The 19,980-nt window shown below is 41.6% G+C and overlaps 2 protein-coding genes across 3 annotated transcripts in view; one reads left to right on the top strand and one right to left on the bottom strand.

Annotated features, from left to right (window-relative positions):
- The first annotated feature begins 13,323 nt into the window (after positions 1 to 13,323).
- LOC123865475 (protein Wnt-5b-like) overlaps positions 13,324 to 19,980 on the top strand; it is a 50,753-nt gene continuing 44,096 nt past the window's right edge. Inside the window, exons 1-2 of one of the 2 annotated variants that reach the window (XM_045906526.1) lie at positions 13,536 to 13,612; positions 15,929 to 15,936. Coding sequence is in view for 1 of the 2 variants with exons in the window: in XM_045906525.1 (XP_045762481.1) it covers positions 13,324 to 13,442 (119 nt within the window). In the remaining variant the exon portion in view is untranslated. Of the gene's footprint in view, positions 13,443 to 13,535; positions 13,613 to 15,928; positions 15,937 to 19,980 lie in introns of those variants that run through there. The other variant, XM_045906525.1, reaches the window with a different exon arrangement.
- On the bottom strand, positions 14,849 to 18,567 carry LOC123865484. The gene is made up of 4 exons (XM_045906544.1): positions 18,215 to 18,567; positions 16,663 to 16,748; positions 15,517 to 15,624; positions 14,849 to 14,982 (listed from the first exon to the last, which is right to left on the bottom strand). Exons 1-4 carry the CDS (start codon positions 18,420 to 18,422, stop codon positions 14,851 to 14,853), a joined length of 534 nt encoding a protein of 177 aa, XP_045762500.1. The 5' UTR covers positions 18,423 to 18,567; the 3' UTR covers positions 14,849 to 14,850.

Here is a 19,980-nt window from a genome sequence, read left to right as displayed (position 1 = left end):
GATGGATTTGGCTGAAATTCGGAATGGAGATAGATAATATCCTGGATTAGCACATAGGCTACTTTTTATCCCGGAAAACCAATGAGTTCCCACGGGATTTTGAAAAACCTAAATCCACGCGGACGAAGTCGCGGGCGTCAGCTAGTTAATAATCAATACAACAGGCACGGTAATATTATATATTACCGTGCAACAGGTAAGGTAGGTATTAAGTAGATCTACCATTCATCAAAAAATAGATAGGTAGGTAGGTAGCAGTAGGTATTTCAGACATATTTCAGACTAAATTAATGATTATAGGTAGGTGCCTCTGCCTACCTACCTAGGTAGATATTAGATACCTAAGTACTTAAGTACTAATTTCTTACTAAATTAATTATTATTCGATTACTTAGGTAAGTAGATAGATAGGTAGGTAGTTACTAAATTTATGTTCTGCCAAGTTTGAAAAGAACTCCAGAAGTAGATTTAAAAAAATTGAATTGCAGGGTTAGCAGTTAAGCACCAAGCGCGAACATTTTATCACACTTACCTAGGTACCTACCTAATTAGTTAGGTAGGATATTATGATTGCCGAATTGTTGTACCTACTTAACTAAGTAGGAAGAATAGGCAATAGGGTAGGTATAGGTAGGTATCTACTTACTTAATTATTTATGTGCTTTTCGGGTCTTTAAAATCTACACTATTATGTTGATAACAGATCACAGGGATCACAGGATGACAGAAAAAAAACCTGGGTAGGTAGGTACCTACTTGCTCAAAAATAAAAATAAACATTTTAGTAATCATGATAGGTACCTTGTACCTACCTACATAAATTATAGTAATGTGTTCGGTATCCATAAGGTACGAGCTTTAATTATAATAAAATAAAAATAAGTCCGCCATGTTTAAATTATAATACAGGTATACTGACTCACTCACACATACAATTTTCTATAAGCAGCTGTGTTTTAACATAACAGAATAGGAAGCTTTAAAAAGTAAAGCAAAAATGAATCTTAGTGATTTAATTATAGCGTTCTAAATTGCTGAAGAAAAAGGATGGTTACACATCAGAGGGTTCAATGCTTTGGTCACACTGAAATAAGTATCTTATCTCAAACAAGTAAAGTTTAAATTCTTCTGTATATAACCAACAGAACAGATACAGTTTATATAAAGAAAATGAACCTTATTTAGTAGTGTTAAGCTACAAATTTGTATAAAAACTTTATAGGGTAAACACAAAATGTAAATCAGCTGTTGCGCTTGTGTGCGTGTGGAACGTCGTGCGTGCAGTAGAGCCGGCCGTTCCACTTGACTCGTTCTGTTTTTGAAATTACTTTTTTTTTAATCGTTGAGAAATAGATTCACTATAAATTATGATAATTTTATGGCGACACAATTTTTGACAATTATTGTTTCGCTTGTAACAATAAACCTTTGGTAAGTATAAAAATATGTAATAAGTATAGATTGTACAAAATTGTGTCTTTAGTAATTTTACCTATTAAAATACTTCCTAAGTCATTAGAAATTGAGTTGTAGGTATTCTTTAGACAATCAGTTAGATTTTAGTCTGGGCCAGGATAAAATCGAATTGTTTATTTTACGATAAAGCCCAATGACGTTAAAATTCGTAAAAAGTTCGGACTTTCGATGGTACAGCTACCTATAATATCACTGCGAGGTACGATTACGAACAGAGTTAACTTTTGTTTGTACTTCCGAGATTACAACGTTCCAAACTTGTTCCAAATTCCAATTTTAAAAAAGATCAGAAATTCTAAATTCGAACACTCCACTAGCATTCCTTGAAGCCAGGACGTCTTGAGTCTTGAATGCATGACGGTCCGGTATGAGTCACAACTCACGAGTATGTTGACTACACTATAATTTTTTTTTCAGGATATAGACTGTGAATTCTGGCAACATCCCACCATGGTCTTATCTCACTTTATTTCATTTTGTTACACTATATCGTATTCCACAATGTCACAGTTCAAGAGTCAAGACTTTTTTGACAGGTAGCAATATCATAAAGGTAAATACCAAGTAAAGGGAAAAATCCGAAAACCGTGACTTCGTTGAATCACAATTTTTTTGAAAGGCATTTTTTGTACGATAGTACGGAACCCTTTGTGTGCGAGTCCGACTCGCACTTGGCTGTTTTTTTTTTTTAAATCAGTTTAGAATTTTTCTATTTTACGATTGCCTGGTTCTTACACTCTACTTAGTTTTCTCATAGTCCCGTCTGTAATCAGACAACTCGATATTATATGGTAACCCTATTGAGTCTACGCAACTTGACAGCAAACGGTTTTTGTGCCTGTTTTTTCCCCGTCTACCTGAGCCTGCCATATGGTACATAACCCTCTCATACTTAAAACGACCATATTAGTACACACATTTGGTTTAATTTTTAATGAAGTTAGTACTTATATTGTAAATATTGAACGATACGACGATAAGTACCTATCTAGATGCTAGACGTTACAACTTGCCATACAATCCGTAGACCTTGATACGTATTTTAATTTCGTTAACTTGTTTACGATATTGGTTTGCTAACTATAGGTATTATTTGAACCGAAATCTGATTGTTTTAAGCCCTTGGCGATAAAAAAAGAGAAAACAATAAGTACAAAAAATGTTATTTAAAGCCATAATGAAAAAAAAAACATCTGGGACAGAATAAAGTTACTTATTATAATTATTTAAGAGAATAATATTACCTTAATTAAAATTATTATCATATAAAATAATAATTTTGTATTAAATAATATTATTGAAATAAACGAGCCACGCCATCTTGGGGTGAGAGGAAGTAGAATGCAGAAGCGCTATCTGTGTTGTTTCGGATTGACTATGCTGCGTAGTCTGCTGATTGTTTTAAGCCCTTGGCGATAAAAAAAGAGAAAACAATAAGTACAAAAAATGTTATTTAAAGCCATAATGAAAAAAAAAACATCTGGGACAGAATAAAGTTACTTATTATAATTATTTAAGAGAATAATATTACCTTAATTAAAATTATTATCATATAAAATAATAATTTTGTATTAAATAATATTATTGAAATAAACGAGCCACGCCATCTTGGGGTGAGAGGAAGTAGAATGCAGAAGCGCTATCTATTATTGAGTAGCTATTATATAACAAGAGCCGGACCATCTTGCTGTACAAAATTCTATAAAATTACGATAGATGGCGTGCACATAAAATTTCTCAAATAATTCTCAGAGAATATAAAATTATAATTATTTGCATTGTTTCAGTTTGCTTGTATACCTACCGCGTAATTTTATATTACAGGTAATTTTTTAAATTCTACCACAAACAAAAAAATTGTTATTGTATCGCTGGGTGTTAGGTACGTCTAACTTAAATAAGCTGTGCATTATGTATTTTTTATTTTTTATTCACAGCAGCAACTTCCATACAATTATGACTATATAAAATGTACAAATTGATTGCAGTATGGTTGCCCATTACAGGTGCACTTATGAATGAAAATACTCTAATATGCACTAATCTAAAGTAATACAATTTTAATTTTTTTTGAAACAATCGAAAGTAAAACATTTTAACTACTATTTAAAAAAAAGTACTTAGGTAGATATACCCACCTTAGTCAAGAATAGGTACCTACGCAATAGTACAATAGTAATTCAATATTAATTAAACAAAAGAATTTAAGGCTTAAAATTGTTGAAATAAAATACAAACAAACAAATAGAACTCTAGTGTTGATTCGCGCTGTAACAACTCTTGTAGCTTAAAGTGCGCTTTCGTGTTGTAAATACATTGTGAGCTGGCAACATTATTACAGGGACGTACTAAAAATTAACATTTTTGCGTTACCGATGTAATAATCCGTACTAGTCATAGCCATAGTACTAGTACATACTAGTCATAGTGCGTCCTACCTGTGATGACGTATGGAGCAGAAACGTGGACACTGACAGTTGGCCTCGTCCACAAACTAAAGGTCGCTCAGCGCGCTATGGAGCGAGCTATGTTGGGTATTACTCTCAGGGATAAAATCCGGAACGAGGAAATTCGCAGAAGAACAAAAGCGACCGACATAGCTCAAAGGATTAGCAAGCTGAAGTGGCAATGGGCAGGTCATGTCTGTCGCAGAACCGACGGCCGTTGGGGCAGACGTGTTCTGGAGTGGAGACCGCGTACCGGTAAGCGCAGTGTGGGACGACCTCCTGCCCGCTGGACCGATGACCTGAAGAAGGTGGCGGGGAGCGGGTGGATGAGGAAGGCGGAGGACCGTGTTTGGTGGCGCGCTCTTGGAAAGGCCTATGTCCAGCAGTGGACGCATACAGGCTGATGGAATGAAAAAAAAAAAAAAAAGTCATAGCCATACTTAATTTTATTGTGAAAGTGTGTCTGTCTGTCTGCTACCTTTTCACGGCCCATCTATTTAAACTATTTTGACGAAAGGTAGGTACTTACTTACAGAGTTCCCACGGGATTTACATAATAAAAGAAACTTAAAACTATTTCGACGAATTTGCGGGTGTCATCATTCATCTAATTGGTAAGTACAGGTGGTACAGAGATAGTTAACATGTCGGAGAAGGATATATAGGTACCTACCTCTTTATTCTGGAAAATCAAAGATTTAGGTACATGTACCTACATACCACAGGAAAACACCTCACTCTATGCGGACGAAGTCGCGAGCATCGTCTATCTTATATAATAATCTCCATTACCATGAACAACCCATCGCCGGCTGACTACAGAGCACGGGTCTCCTCTCAGTATGAAAAGGGTTTGGCCACAGTCCACCACGCTGGCCAAGTGCAGATTGGCAGACTTCACACACCTTTGAGAACATTATGTAGAACTCTCAGGCATGCAGGTTTCCTCACGATGTTTTCTTTCACCTCACGATATTATAGTACCTACATATATGTTATGTAGATAGTAAACGAAATAAAATTTTGGCAGAGAAGCAAGCATGAACTTAAAAGACTTACCTAGTACAATACTTCTTGAAAATGATTTCAAGTTTGTATTCGAAGATCGAAATCATGAACTTTCGACTCAATTTCAGCACAGTTTTAAACAAAGCCCTATTTTAAATTAATTACCCTAAACACAAACACTATTTTCATGCCTGAACTGCCACTCGGTAGTCCGTGCCTGTATAAAATGTAAAGCTTAGAAAACATTAAGTACCTACCTAAAATAAATCGACGGACACTCACGGACACTTCACTACGACTTGGGAGTTGGGACATTGAATGTGGTATCTATAATGTCTATAATATTAAAATCCATCCATACTATCCATCCATACTAAATTTTTATGATAAAAGCGAAAGTGTGTCTGTCTGTCTGTTTGCTAGCTTTTCACGGCGCAACATTTAACAGATTTTGATGAAAGGTACGGAGTTAGCTTACATCCCGGGGAAGGACATAGGCTACTTTTGATCCCGGAAAATCAAAGAGTTCCCACGGGATTTTAAAGACCCTTCCGTTTAACCGATTTATATGAAATTTGGTACAGAGGTAGCTTGCATCCCGGAAACTGACATAGACAACTTTTTGTCCCGGAAAATGAAAGAAGTCCTACGAGATTAAAAACAACCTAGATCTACGCGGATGAAGTCGCGGACATCATCTAGTTATTAAATAAAATACTATTATCTAAGGTTGACTTGCCACTCATCATACCTATATTTCTATATGATAAAGCGTGATAGCCCAGTGGTTAAGGCATCCGCCATTTCGGGAGGTCGGAGGCTCGATACCGGGTACGCAACTTTAACTTTTCAGAGTTATCTGTGCGTTTAATTTAAGGCAGTTTTAACGGTGAAGAAAAACATCGTGAGGAAACCTGCATGCCTGAGAGTTTTCCATAATGTTCTCAAAGGTGTGCAGTCTGCCAATCTAAACTGGGCCAGCGTGGCAGACTATGGCCTAAGCCCTTCTCATTCTGAGGATGAGATCTAGAGCACTTTGACTTTGCTTAGACTTAAGACTCGGTTAAAACAAGACAGCGTGCTGTCGTAAATCTGTCTCTTTTTAACTGAAACTTAAGTCTAAGCAAAGTCAAAGTGCGCTCGATAGATTTCCATCTGAGGGGAGGCTCAGTTATAGTGGGCCGGCAAGTTTTTGCGAAAGATTAGAATTCGTCCGTGATATAGCTTTTCGCAACGATCAGATTTTGGTAATTGATAGAGCTTTTCACGATTTATGAGAATTTTTAAATTGAACTTTTCAAGGTTGATAAGTTTCTTTAATCCATAGAGCTTTCTTTACCACAGCTATTCAATTGATGGAGCTGTCTACGACTTATGAAAGTTTTAAAATTGATAAAGCTGTTAGATCTTTTGTCAATTAATCAGACTTTATTAATTGATGGAGCTTTTCACGACTTATAAGAGTATTTAAATTGCTAGAGATTTCAAGGTAAAGTTTTTTAGGTCATAGAGCTTTCTTGATCAGAGTTTTTCAATTGATAAGTATAGCTTTTCAGGATTGATCAGAATTTGTTGAATCATAGATTTTAACAATAATTATTCCGAACCAGTGGTAAATTGTTTGACGATTCAAAAGCACTTGTAAAAGTTTATTTAAATAAAAATCTATTCTATTCCATTCATCATATTGATGAGTTTTTCTAATTGATAGAGCTTTTAAAGTTTGATAAGTTTCTCTAATTCATGGAGCTTTCTAGATAAAAGATTTTTGTTTGATAGAACTTTTCATATAGATCAGAGTTTTTAAATAATTGACAGAACTTTTCGGGATTGATAAGTTTCTTCAATTCATATAGAGCTTTTTGCTATTGATCAGAGTTTTTCAATTGACGTATAGGTCTTTAGATTTTCAGGTAAAATCGTTGATATGTACCAGCTCGAAATCCATTAGAGCTTTGATTTGTAAGAACTTTCAACTTGTAGTCAAAAATAGTTGTAAAAAGCACATCTGTGGCTGAGAACTAGTTTCACCGATACTACTACAGCTTTATACAGGAATTCAAGTTCATTCCCTGGTCCCAAAGATTCAAACATCGAATCAGTTTGGCTTATAACTTGGTGGAGATCACACGCCGGTATCCACCCTAATTTTATCGTAATATCGTACCTAACATCGTAATAAAATAGTGTTTTTATTATCCAACCACAAAAGTTGAGCAAAAATGTGTTCTTTTAGTGTCTGATGTGCGATATTTTTGCATTGTTTAGTGCAGTTTAGTGTGTTTTAGTGCTGCTTGAGTCGTGAGAAGTTTGTTTTGAGTTTTTGTTTTAAGTTTTGCTTTGTTTTCATTAGCTTTTGGTACCCAATATTCTTACCATACCTTACTTTCTTTTAGTAAATAATTAAATAATTATTGAGATCATTCATAATTCGTTTTGCAGTACGTATTTATTACCTATTTTGGGTTAAACAGTAGAGTGAATAGGCATCTTCTAGGCAAGCCCGCTATAATGTAGACCACGTCACTGCTTTTTAAGCTTCTCTTCTCTTATATCTTGCAATAAAAAGATAGGCACAATTAGTCTTATCCAAAAAAGTGAAAAAAAAAACAAAAACTTTTATTTAAAAGTCTGGTCATTCAATGAGGTAACGCAGCAGCGATCGGCACCTCGCCTCGTAATAGGTTTAGACTTTAGGTGATATTTTTGATTTGTAATGTTTACCTTTATTTATTTTAAAATTTAATTCCTTTCATAAATTACAAAGTAACCTAGTTGTTCAATAAAAGAGAATCACAAAGAAAAATCATCACATTTTCCTGTTTTTCATAGATTCGATTCATTTTAGACTGCAATAACAGTTAGATAATATATATTAATAATATATAAGGTACCTAGCTTACCATCAGGTAAGGTCTCTCTTCTATAAAAAAATTTAATCTGATGACAATCACAAAAGCTATGACGTAATAAAGCTCCAAAGGTCATTTTAACAATGAAAGAAAATAAAATAAACCAACTATAAGTATTATTTCGTAAAAGCCGTTCCTTTTACACTATACGATTTTCAAAATCTACTGTACTGTTATCCATATTATAATATTATAAACGCGAAAGTGTGCCTGTCTGTTAGCTTTTCAGCCCATATGTTTAAGTGTTTTTGATAGAATTTGGTACAAAGGGCATTTGCATTCTCGGGAAGGACTTACAGTAGTTTTTGTCTTTCAGTCAGTTTTTGTCAGTAGTTGGAATCTTTAAAAACCTAACTCCACGCAGACTTTATTTTGTTTAAAGTAGAACCTGGTTCATAATAGACAATAGTTCATCCCGGGCACGGACCTGTAACTTTTCGGAGTTACGTGCGTTTTAAGCAATTTATTTAATATCTTTAACCTGCTTTAACAGTGACACACCTGCATACCTGAGAGTGTGAGTTCTCCAAAGTGTGTGAAATCTACCAATCCGCACTCGGTCAGCGGGGTGGACTATGATCCAAACCTTTCTCTTTCTGAGAGGATACCCTTAATTAGACAAGAGCATCCCGCATCTCTTCAATAGGTGCCTATTTTATCCATTCAGGGAATAAAGTTATAGTTCAGAGATCGTGGTCGTGTCGGATACGATAAAAGTCAACATTTCCGCACCCACGGTGAAATTAGTTACGCTTTGAAGCTATTGTGTTGATGAGATTGAAATTATAAGGGATGACGACTGAATCTACACTCTACATGCACTCTCCCGTCTTTATGAGTTTTATTTATTACTAGCTGATGCCCGCGACTGTGTTCGCGTGGATATAGGTTTTTAAAAATCCCGTGAGAATTCTATAATTTTCCGGGATAATAGGAAGCCTACTAGCCTATACATATCACTAGGAGAAATCGCAGTCAAGGCCTAATTTGTAATGAAAAAAATAATTAATACACTAGCTAAATAAAACCTTTCATTTCATACTCAGTTATTAGCAATTTTAATTATACAACACGAATAGATGAAACGTTAAAATTCAGGTAAAAAGATTAAACAAAAGTCGACAAGCTTAATAGAGCCCGTCGAAAATAATTAACTCAAAAGAAATAAGACCAGACACTAATTACGGACCAAGCCCTACAATTTGTAGTTCCAAGTTATTATAATGTTATCTTCTACGTTGGAAGTAATATGAAACTGTTTCAAGTAAAACTTAATTAAAAATAAAACCGGCCAAGTGCGAGTCAGACTCGCGCACCGAGGGTTCCGTACTCAGGTAATTTTTCCGACATTTTGCACGATAAATCAAAAACTATGTATTATGCATAAAAATAAAAAATAAATAAAAATCAGTTTTAGAAAATACAGGTAAAGCCCTTTCATATGATATCCCACTTGGTATAGTTATCTTACTTTGAAAATTGAAACACATTTTAATTTTTTATAAAATGATGTAACCACCAATTCACGGTTTTCGGCTTTATGAAATACACAGATGTAACGTCATACACATTTACATAACTGAAACCCAGCACTAGCAGTGAATGTGGATTTTATGAATTTTGGTAGACCCTCTATTTAATGATTAGTAAGAAATAATTTATTTTAGACTTAGGCCCCATTAGTTTTTGATTGCCGATGCTGTAGATCTTAGATACGAGTAGAAGACTACGAAATACTTAGTGTGAAGTTGAACAAAAGTTGTTATTTGTGTAGACTTTAGATCGATTGAACCCAAAACAGTGAAGCAAAAATGTGATACACATCGCGATGGCGTCTCGCTCCGTGTTCCGGTTCCTGGTCCTGCTGGCGGCGCTGGTGGGGGTCCTGGCTGCGGAGCGCGCCGCCAAGCGGAGGAGACGGGAACCTTGGACTAATGGCAGCTGGTTGTGAGTCTAACTGATATATTATATCACGTCAGGTGATACACATCGTGATGGCGTCTCGCTCCGTATTCCGGTTCCTGGTCCTGCTGGCGGCGCTGGTGGGGGTCCTGGCTGCGGAGCGCGCCGCCAAGCGGAGGAGACGGGAACCTTGGACTAATGGCAGCTGGTTGTGAGTCTAACTGATATATTATATCACGTCAGGTGATACACATCGCGATGGCGTCTCGATCCGTGTTCCGGTTCCTGGTCCTGCTGGCGGCGCTGGTGGGGGTCCTGGCTGCGGAGCGCGCCGCCAAGCGGAGGAGACGGGAACCTTGGACTAATGGCAGCTGGTTGTGAGTCTAACTGATATATTATATCACGTCAGGTGATACACATCGTGATGGCGTCTCGCTCCGTATTCCGGTTCCTGGTCCTGCTGGCGGCGCTGGTGGGAGTCCTGGCTGCGGAGCGCGCCGCCAAGCGGAGGAGACGGGAACCTTGGACTAATGGCAGCTGGTTGTGAGTCTAACTGATATATAATATCACGTCAGGTGATACACATCGCGATGGCGTCTCGCTCCGTGTTCCGGTTCTTGGTCCTGCTGGCGGCGCTGGTGGGGGTCCTGGCTGCGGAGCGCGCCGCCAAGCGGAGGAGACGGGAACCTTGGACTAATGGCAGCTGGTTGTGAGTCTAACTGATATATTATATCACGTCAGGTGATACACATCGTGATGGCGTCTCGCTCCGTATTCCGGTTCCTGGTCCTGCTGGCGGCGCTGGTGGGGGTCCTGGCTGCGGAGCGCGCCGCCAAGCGGAGGAGACGGGAACCTTGGACTAATGGCAGCTGGTTGTGAGTCTAACTGATATATTATATCACGTCAGGTGATACACATCGCGATGGCGTCTCGCTCCGTGTTCCGGTTCCTGGTCCTGCTGGCGGCGCTGGTGGGGGTCCTGGCTGCGGAGCGCGCCGCCAAGCGGAGGAGACGGGAACCTTGGACTAATGGCAGCTGGTTGTGAGTCTAACTGATATATTATATCACGTCAGGTGATACACATCGTGATGGCGTCTCGCTCCGTATTCCGGTTCCTGGTCCTGCTGGCGGCGCTGGTGGGGGTCCTGGCTGCGGAGCGCGCCGCCAAGCGGAGGAGACGGGAACCTTGGACTAATGGCAGCTGGTTGTGAGTCTAACTGATATATTATATCACGTCAGGTGATACACATCGCGATGGCGTCTCGATCCGTGTTCCGGTTCCTGGTCCTGCTGGCGGCGCTGGTGGGGGTCCTGGCTGCGGAGCGCGCCGCCAAGCGGAGGAGACGGGAACCTTGGACTAATGGCAGCTGGTTGTGAGTCTAACTGATATATTATATCACGTCAGGTGATACACATCGTGATGGCGTCTCGCTCCGTATTCCGGTTCCTGGTCCTGCTGGCGGCGCTGGTGGGAGTCCTGGCTGCGGAGCGCGCCGCCAAGCGGAGGAGACGGGAACCTTGGACTAATGGCAGCTGGTTGTGAGTCTAACTGATATATAATATCACGTCAGGTGATACACATCGCGATGGCGTCTCGCTCCGTGTTCCGGTTCTTGGTCCTGCTGGCGGCGCTGGTGGGGGTCCTGGCTGCGGAGCGCGCCGCCAAGCGGAGGAGACGGGAACCTTGGACTAATGGCAGCTGGTTGTGAGTCTAACTGATATATTATATCACGTCAGGTGATACACATCGTGATGGCGTCTCGCTCCGTATTCCGGTTCCTGGTCCTGCTGGCGGCGCTGGTGGGGGTCCTGGCTGCGGAGCGCGCCGCCAAGCGGAGGAGACGGGAACCTTGGACTAATGGCAGCTGGTTGTGAGTCTAACTGATATATTATATCACGTCAGGTGATACACATCGCGATGGCGTCTCGCTCCGTGTTCCGGTTCTTGGTCCTGCTGGCGGCGCTGGTGGGGGTCCTGGCTGCGGAGCGCGCCGCCAAGCGGAGGAGACGGGAACCTTGGACTAATGGCAGCTGGTTGTGAGTCTAACTGATATATTATATCACGTCAGGTGATACACATCGCGATGGCGTCTCGATCCGTGTTCCGGTTCCTGGTCCTGCTGGCGGCGCTGGTGGGGGTCCTGGCTGCGGAGCGCGCCGCCAAGCGGAGGAGACGGGAACCTTGGACTAATGGCAGCTGGTTGTGAGTCTAACTGATATATTATATCACGTCAGGTGATACACATCGTGATGGCGTCTCGCTCCGTATTCCGGTTCCTGGTCCTGCTGGCGGCGCTGGTGGGAGTCCTGGCTGCGGAGCGCGCCGCCAAGCGGAGGAGACGGGAACCTTGGACTAATGGCAGCTGGTTGTGAGTCTAACTGATATATAATATCACGTCAGGTGATACACATCGCGATGGCGTCTCGCTCCGTGTTCCGGTTCTTGGTCCTGCTGGCGGCGCTGGTGGGGGTCCTGGCTGCGGAGCGCGCCGCCAAGCGGAGGAGACGGGAACCTTGGACTAATGGCAGCTGGTTGTGAGTCTAACTGATATATTATATCACGTCAGGTGATACACATCGTGATGGCGTCTCGCTCCGTATTCCGGTTCCTGGTCCTGCTGGCGGCGCTGGTGGGGGTCCTGGCTGCGGAGCGCGCCGCCAAGCGGAGGAGACGGGAACCTTGGACTAATGGCAGCTGGTTGTGAGTCTAACTGATATATTATATCACGTCAGGTGATACACATCGTGATGGCGTCTCGCTCCGTATTCCGGTTCCTGGTCCTGCTGGCGGCGCTGGTGGGGGTCCTGGCTGCGGAGCGCGCCGCCAAGCGGAGGAGACGGGAACCTTGGACTAATGGCAGCTGGTTGTGAGTCTAACTGATATATTATATCACGTCAGGTGATACACATCGCGATGGCGTCTCGCTCCGTGTTCCGGTTCTTGGTCCTGCTGGCGGCGCTGGTGGGGGTCCTGGCTGCGGAGCGCGCCGCCAAGCGGAGGAGACGGGAACCTTGGACTAATGGCAGCTGGTTGTGAGTCTAACTGATATATTATATCACGTCAGGTGATACACATCGCGATGGCGTCTCGCTCCGTGTTCCGGTTCTTGGTCCTGCTGGCGGCGCTGGTGGGGGTCCTGGCTGCGGAGCGCGCCGCCAAGCGGAGGAGACGGGAACCTTGGACTAATGGCAGCTGGTTGTGAGTCTAACTGATATATTATATCACGTCAGGTGATACACATCGTGATGGCGTCTCGCTCCGTATTCCGGTTCCTGGTCCTGCTGGCGGCGCTGGTGGGGGTCCTGGCTGCGGAGCGCGCCGCCAAGCGGAGGAGACGGGAACCTTGGACTAATGGCAGCTGGTTGTGAGTCTAACTGATATATTATATCACGTCAGGTGATACACATCGTGATGGCGTCTCGCTCCGTATTCCGGTTCCTGGTCCTGCTGGCGGCGCTGGTGGGGGTCCTGGCTGCGGAGCGCGCCGCCAAGCGAAGGAGACGGGAACCTTGGACTAATGGCAGCTGGTTGTGAGTCTAACTGATATATTATATCACGTCAGGTGATACACATCGTGATGGCGTCTCGCTCCGTATTCCGGTTCCTGGTCCTGCTGGCGGCGCTGGTGGGGGTCCTGGCTGCGGAGCGCGCCGCCAAGCGGAGGAGACGGGAACCTTGGACTAATGGCAGCTGGTTGTGAGTCTAACTGATATATTATATCACGTCAGGTGATACACATCGTGATGGCGTCTCGCTCCGTATTCCGGTTCCTGGTCCTGCTGGCGGCGCTGGTGGGGGTCCTGGCTGCGGAGCGCGCCGCCAAGCGGAGGAGACGGGAACCTTGGACTAATTGACTTGACTGCAGCGTTAATTTTCAGGCATGACCCCTTTTTTTACACAGGAAATGCCTAACGCATACCCCTCCGTCAGGGGAAACGAAGGGATTATGTGGGGCTTGCACCACTAAAACCTGTGTTTGTCCCTCAACGGACTGGTGGTTGCGCGGGTAGGCATGACCCCTAGTGAGATCACGGGCCGATTGGGAGCGCAAACGTCTGAGTAGGGTTTTAATTATTCTCTTTAATAATAAATTCTAGCCCCATAAACTACCGCTATACAAAACATCAAATGATTTTATTACTGCTGCACAAGTCCAAGGCCCTATTGTCTTTTACCAAATTTTAATCAACCAATTGATAGGTCGATACAATTAATTTCAATAATGCGTGTTGCTAGAGAACGTTTTTATCTAAATTAGTATCGACCAGTTATATTGTAGCACTTAGTTTTTATTGCCCGTCTAGACTGTGGGGCCCAGGTGGCTATGGACTTACTAATAAACATTACAACTTGGAAAGCAGTTCTATGCCTTTACAACTGTTTGAAAATTCTTTGAACTGTTAGGGTAGGGTAGGTAGGGTTATATACCTATCTATACTATTTTAGGGTCAAGGGTTTCCCGTCCATCGATAGGCTGGTGTATCTATTTTCCGTTCGCAATACAAAAATTTTGGCATTCTTTTAAAAATGGAACGTAATAAGTAATTTATACCTACTTTGCTTTGGAAATTTTCTGGATTTGGATTATCATGCGAACTGCGAAACCGACTAAATCGCGCTATAGTAAGTAGTTCGCGAGATACAGACATACGGACGGACGAACGGATGGACAGCGGAGGCTTAATAACAGGATTCCGTTGGCACCCTTCGTAACCCTTATGTATAGACCAAGTTTAATATCGGGATCTTGCTTTTTGAAAAAGACCGTTTTGACGATATTCCTGGCACGGTGGTGAGCGCTAGTCTTATAAATGGGAGGTCTCCGGTTCGATTCCCAGCAGAGGAAAGGGGATTTATAGTTTCAAAATTTCTGGTCTAGTCTGGTCTGGTCTGGTGGCTTCAGTCCGTGCCGCCAAGTGGTTTAGCGTTCCGGTACGATGTTCCGATCAGAGGTATAGGTTTAATTAAATACGCCTTCTAAGTTAGCCCGCTTCCATCTTAGACTGCATCATCACTTATCAGCAGATGAGATCGCAGTCAAGGCTATAACTTGTACTTATCAAAATAAAAAAAACACTACACTTTATTGATATACCTATATTTATTAGCACATATCGAGCTCAGCGGTGTAGTTCTCGGTGACGCGGTTGAGCATGTTTCTGGGCATCCCGTGCAAGTAGAGCTGGTACCGCAGGCTGGTGAGGTTCCGGAACAAGAACGTCATGCTTATGTGGTCCTGGTAACGAAACAAAAATAATATAGGTACACATGCCATTAAATAAGGAAACATTCATGTTGGACTTGCGCAGTGGGTGATTTTATGAGTGCACTGTGCAGTAGGCAAAGGCAAGACGGCGAGAGTCTCTGTGCTGCTGCGCATTGGTTCGTCAGTCAAACTTTCGCTTAATTGAAGGATAGAACAGCTGTTGACAAATCGTAGGTATTTACTCTTCAGAGGCAATTTCTGACAACTGAAACCAATCTGTTAATTTCCTTAGTAACCTGATAACGAAATTTTAAATTCCAAACTACTCCTGCCGGGAATCGTACCCGAGACCTCCTACTTACAAGACTAATTATGTGCTCACCACTGCGCCAAAGAGGTCATCAAGAGCTAACTTGTCATTGGATGAAAAAAAAGATTCCGACGAATTAAGAACCTCCTCCTTTTTTCGAAGACGGTTAAAAAGAATTGGCGATTTTGATGACTAATTCTGTTACTACCTACTTGGATAGGTATTAGATAGTAGGTATTGTATAATTAATATACCTGGTACATTCCCCCACTGGTGATGAAGCCTTTTGCATCCTGCCCCGAGAGATGTAGCACGACTCTGAGTCCTGTCAGCACATAATCTACCTCGTCTGCATATTGATGCTGGAATATAAAGTACCTATGTAGCAATGTTATTTATATAAGTTCGTTAATTTTGATTGTGATGAATACAATATTACTTACTATATTAAAAAAAAGGTGTTAGTAATTTTACTCTCATTTTGATGCGTACCAAAAAATTATCGATGTCCATTACCCGGTATGTGATGTCACCTCACTAGAAAATTGCCATCTCGATCCGTCGCGAACCATAGGTACTTATACAGGAGGTAAGTAGGTAGGTACTTATACTGGAGTGGGGGCGCTAGCCGTTCACATCTCGTATGCAATCTTTGGAAGATGCTAGAGCTTGTTGTGGCACAAGCTGCCATACCTAATAGCGAGGGCCAAGATACAGGGCTATTTTCTCTGGGACGAAGCTAAGCGAAGGCACCGAATGTGTTCGTAAGAGATCTCGTAGCCTCCCAATATGCGCTGAGGGTGGCCACTGAGGGGGTTTTGGTAGGTAAAAATCCTACATGTCTTTTCCAGGACGTAGGCCATCTTCTCTCGCGTTAAGCTAACAAGATAAAGTTGAAAACTAAAACCCGACTGCGATCGTCTTAATAAACGCTGAAATATTAGGGTAAAATTGTTTTTCTGACACTTGTTGTACATTTATGTTCATGAGCTCAGAATTTTCTCCTCTTTTATTTGACATCCCACTCGATACAATAGCAAAAACATTTTTGGAGACCTCCACTTTTTTGATGTAACATCCCAACTTTTTTCGTATAAAATATAGCCTATGCCACCCGGACTTTTACAACGAATCAATTGACACCTCATTCATCAAAATTGGCCCAGTAGTCTAGGCACTACGATGGAACACACAGAATCTGGATACAAACATACATACATACTTAGACTGCTAAAATCATTACCTTTCCTTTTGGCTTTGCCGCAGTCGGGTAAAAAAGCCTTTTTAGCTGTTAGATGCTTAGCTTTTTATGCATTATGCAGCGTCTGCAGAGCGAGTGCAGCAATGCAGCCGATCCACGGCACGAAAACTACATCTAAATGTTTATATTCCCAACTTACATTTTCTGACGGATACCGTAAGGTGAGGTTCACGCTTTGAGGTGGAAACGTCCAAGACTTTGTGCCGAATAAAAGGAGTTCTTCATCTGTGAAAGAATTACAAAGTAGGTTACGAAACATAGCACCATGGCTTTCACTTCGTTATATTTGAATTAAGCCTTAGGGTCTCATTATTAATTTTACCCCTGGCCAGATCCTGCATCTTTCGGAGGAGGTGGCTGGGTTTCTGATCACCCAGTTCCATCTCCCCGATGAGCTTCTGTATTTGACGGTTCTCCGACTCTTCATATATGTTCAGCAACCTTTCTTTAAGTACCTCGTACTTACGCACCTCCGGAGGATTGATCAGGATGTCCGTCACCTGTTGAATGACATCCTTACCCAGCTTGGATACCACTATATTATACTTGGATGCGTCTCCTTGTTTTTGTGGTGCCAGTATTGCTTCCAGCTGGATAAACCAGACCCTAGGTTGGTCGGTCCAAAACTCCGGGATCTTCGACGTGATAGATATCGACGCTAAATACGTGTCTTCATCCTTCACTACTGTCGTAGGTTGCGCCATTTTTAAAGTTTTTTAGTTTTTCACTTCCTTACACGTGTTAACTTGAGTTGCCCTAGCTTACGTTACGTTACTTTATTTTAGTAAAATTAACACGCGTTACCCTGGTAGTTCAAAGTCCGAGTCACCAATGTACAGGTATATTTGTACAGATATTTGATGTATATATAGCGCCGTGTTCTCTACCAGGGTAGAAAGAAAAACAAAAGAAATGAACACTAAAAAATATATATTATAATTCACTATTTAAATTTACAATTTCTTTGGAAACTACTACACGCTACAACGGGCTAGATGCAACTAACCAAACTCGCTACGGCTCACACGGCGTAGCTCGAAAATGCCTATTTACTAGTGCCTCTACAGGCACTATTAGTTTCTGAAATAGGCATGTACCTACCTAACCTATCCCTACGTTAAGTTAAATTACTTTTTATTTGTTTACAATTTATATATCTAATCTCTTATTAGTATCAAACATTTATTATCAACCACGAAAACAAACATTCTTCATCTATCAGTCTGATTATTTTATTCCGTCATCGAATTTTTCATTCATTCATAGCAAGATAAAAAAGTGAATTTTTGACGGCATCCCTTTCGCAGTGGTCTCACAAGAGACAGGTCCCAGGTTCGATTCTCAGTACGGGCAATTTGTTTGTAACGTCTGATTTAGTGGAAGGCTTCCGCCGTGGTTAGTTACCACCCTAGCGGCATCTACCGGCAAAACCGGGCTGGCCACTGATTCAGCCAAGCCAGATTCATTCCAACATGTGAAGAAACCAATTTTTTTTAAATTCAGATATATATAAAAGTTAGGCCTTGATTACAATCTCACCTACTACGCTAAATCGATTGGCGCCACGTCTTTGCCATTAGGTTGGGAACTGGCCACGGCCGAGGCCTCCCACCAGTGAAAAATAGGGGTAAAACTACCATACCAGATCATCGTAGTCAAGGGTTAACGTATCAAAGTTAAAGAAAACTTACGTTCATAAGTTCGAGCGCGGCAGTAGTACGATTTGACCGTTATGAACAAAGTAGGGTTCAGTATTTCATTGTTTCTATCATTATTAAAAGCTACTGGTGCCTCCTTCATCTCTACAAGCGGTTTAGCGCCATCCAAATAGTTCACTGGCTCACACAAACACAAGCGAAAGAAATATGTTAAAAAAATCAGTTTTTTCATAATAAACATTTATTAGACGTTCACTTTTAGGTTTTCGCGTAATAAAGGATTGGTTTTTACATTTTTAGAACTAATGAGGATTAAATACATTAATTAACGAGGTAATTGTGACCAAATAGCGCCCGCGAAATGATAAAGTGTTATCTTGTGATAATTAATAGAAACCGGTCAAGTGCGAGTCGGATTTGCACACGAAGTGTTCCGTCCCAACTCCCATTGTACAAGAAATAACATTTTTTTGTGATGTAACCACAGATTCATGGTTTTCGGGGTTTTCCCTTTAGGTGCTTGTGGTATAAGACAACCGGAAGTATCCATACTATAGGTTTTGATGACGGGTCCTGAAACACACGACAGACAGACAGAAAACGATGTGTGATCCTATAAGGGTTCCTGTTTTTCTCTTTAGATAGGGTATCCTAAAAATTGATAACGATATCGCTTCACTACATCGACGCCATTAATATTACAAAAATTATTCAAGTGCGGATCGGACTCGAGCACCAGGGTTCCGTACCATCGTACAACCAACCTTAATTTCAGGAAATGCATCGAACCAAAGGTCAAAACAGCTGCCAAGAGACTTGATACCCTGAACAGGGTTAAACGGTTCAGTAAAATAAAACCTCACTCTTTATCAGGCTTAGGTTTGATCTGGCATGGAGGTCTGATGCCACCTTTGGGATGGCTCTGCCAAGTACCAACTCGATGCATTAGACTCGATAGATCGCCGCGCCCGAAATAATTTGCGATCAATTACTTACGCAGGCGAAATTGCACAACTTATAGCATCGGCGCAATGACACCTATCACACTAATAAAAAGGCGAAAGTTTGTATGTGTGTGTGTGTATGTTTGTTACTCCTTCACGCAAAAACTACTGAACGGATTTGGCTGAAATTTGGAATGGAGATAGATACTCGTAATATCCTGGATTAGCACATAGGCTACTTTTTATCCCGGAAAATCAAAGAATTCCCACGGGATTTCGAAAAACCTAAATCCACGCGGGCGAAGTCGCGGGCAGCGGCTAGTAGACAATATATTTTGGAGATTGTGCTCAGAAACTTCACTTGCTCAAAGAGGAATTAAGAATATGCCTCCTTTACCATTCTACCACAGAACAGCAAGAAACCGTGAACGCTAGCATCGTTATGTGGTTGAATTAGGTACAATCTTCTCGCACTCAAACTTTTTTGCTCCACGTTTCTGATACGAACCGCTAAGGTGTGGATATTTTCCGTCTAATACCTTTAAAGCAAGAGTGAATGGACATCTTCTAAGTACTTCTAGGCAAGTGCACTCCAACCCAGACCTAATTTGCATGGCGGTTATTTAGATTTTTTTATTATTTGTTATTATAGCGGTAATAGGTAGGTACACTGTGGACATTTCATCCCTTTGCATATTACGGTTCATAAGTTACAGCCCGCTGACAGACAAACAGTCAGGGACAGCGGAGGATTAGTGAGGGTGTCCTGTTGGCATCCTTCGGGTACTGAACCCTAAAACCTGAATTCACAGCAAATAAATGATTGATTGATTGATAAAAAAGATCTCAGCCGGG

This window comes from Maniola jurtina, chromosome 5, assembly GCF_905333055.1.
Source record: "Maniola jurtina chromosome 5, ilManJurt1.1, whole genome shotgun sequence".
In the NCBI taxonomy this organism is placed as follows: domain Eukaryota; kingdom Metazoa; phylum Arthropoda; class Insecta; order Lepidoptera; family Nymphalidae; genus Maniola; species Maniola jurtina.
The sequence above is the reverse complement of the archived record's forward strand: the minus strand, read 5'-3'. Positions and strand labels throughout refer to the sequence as shown.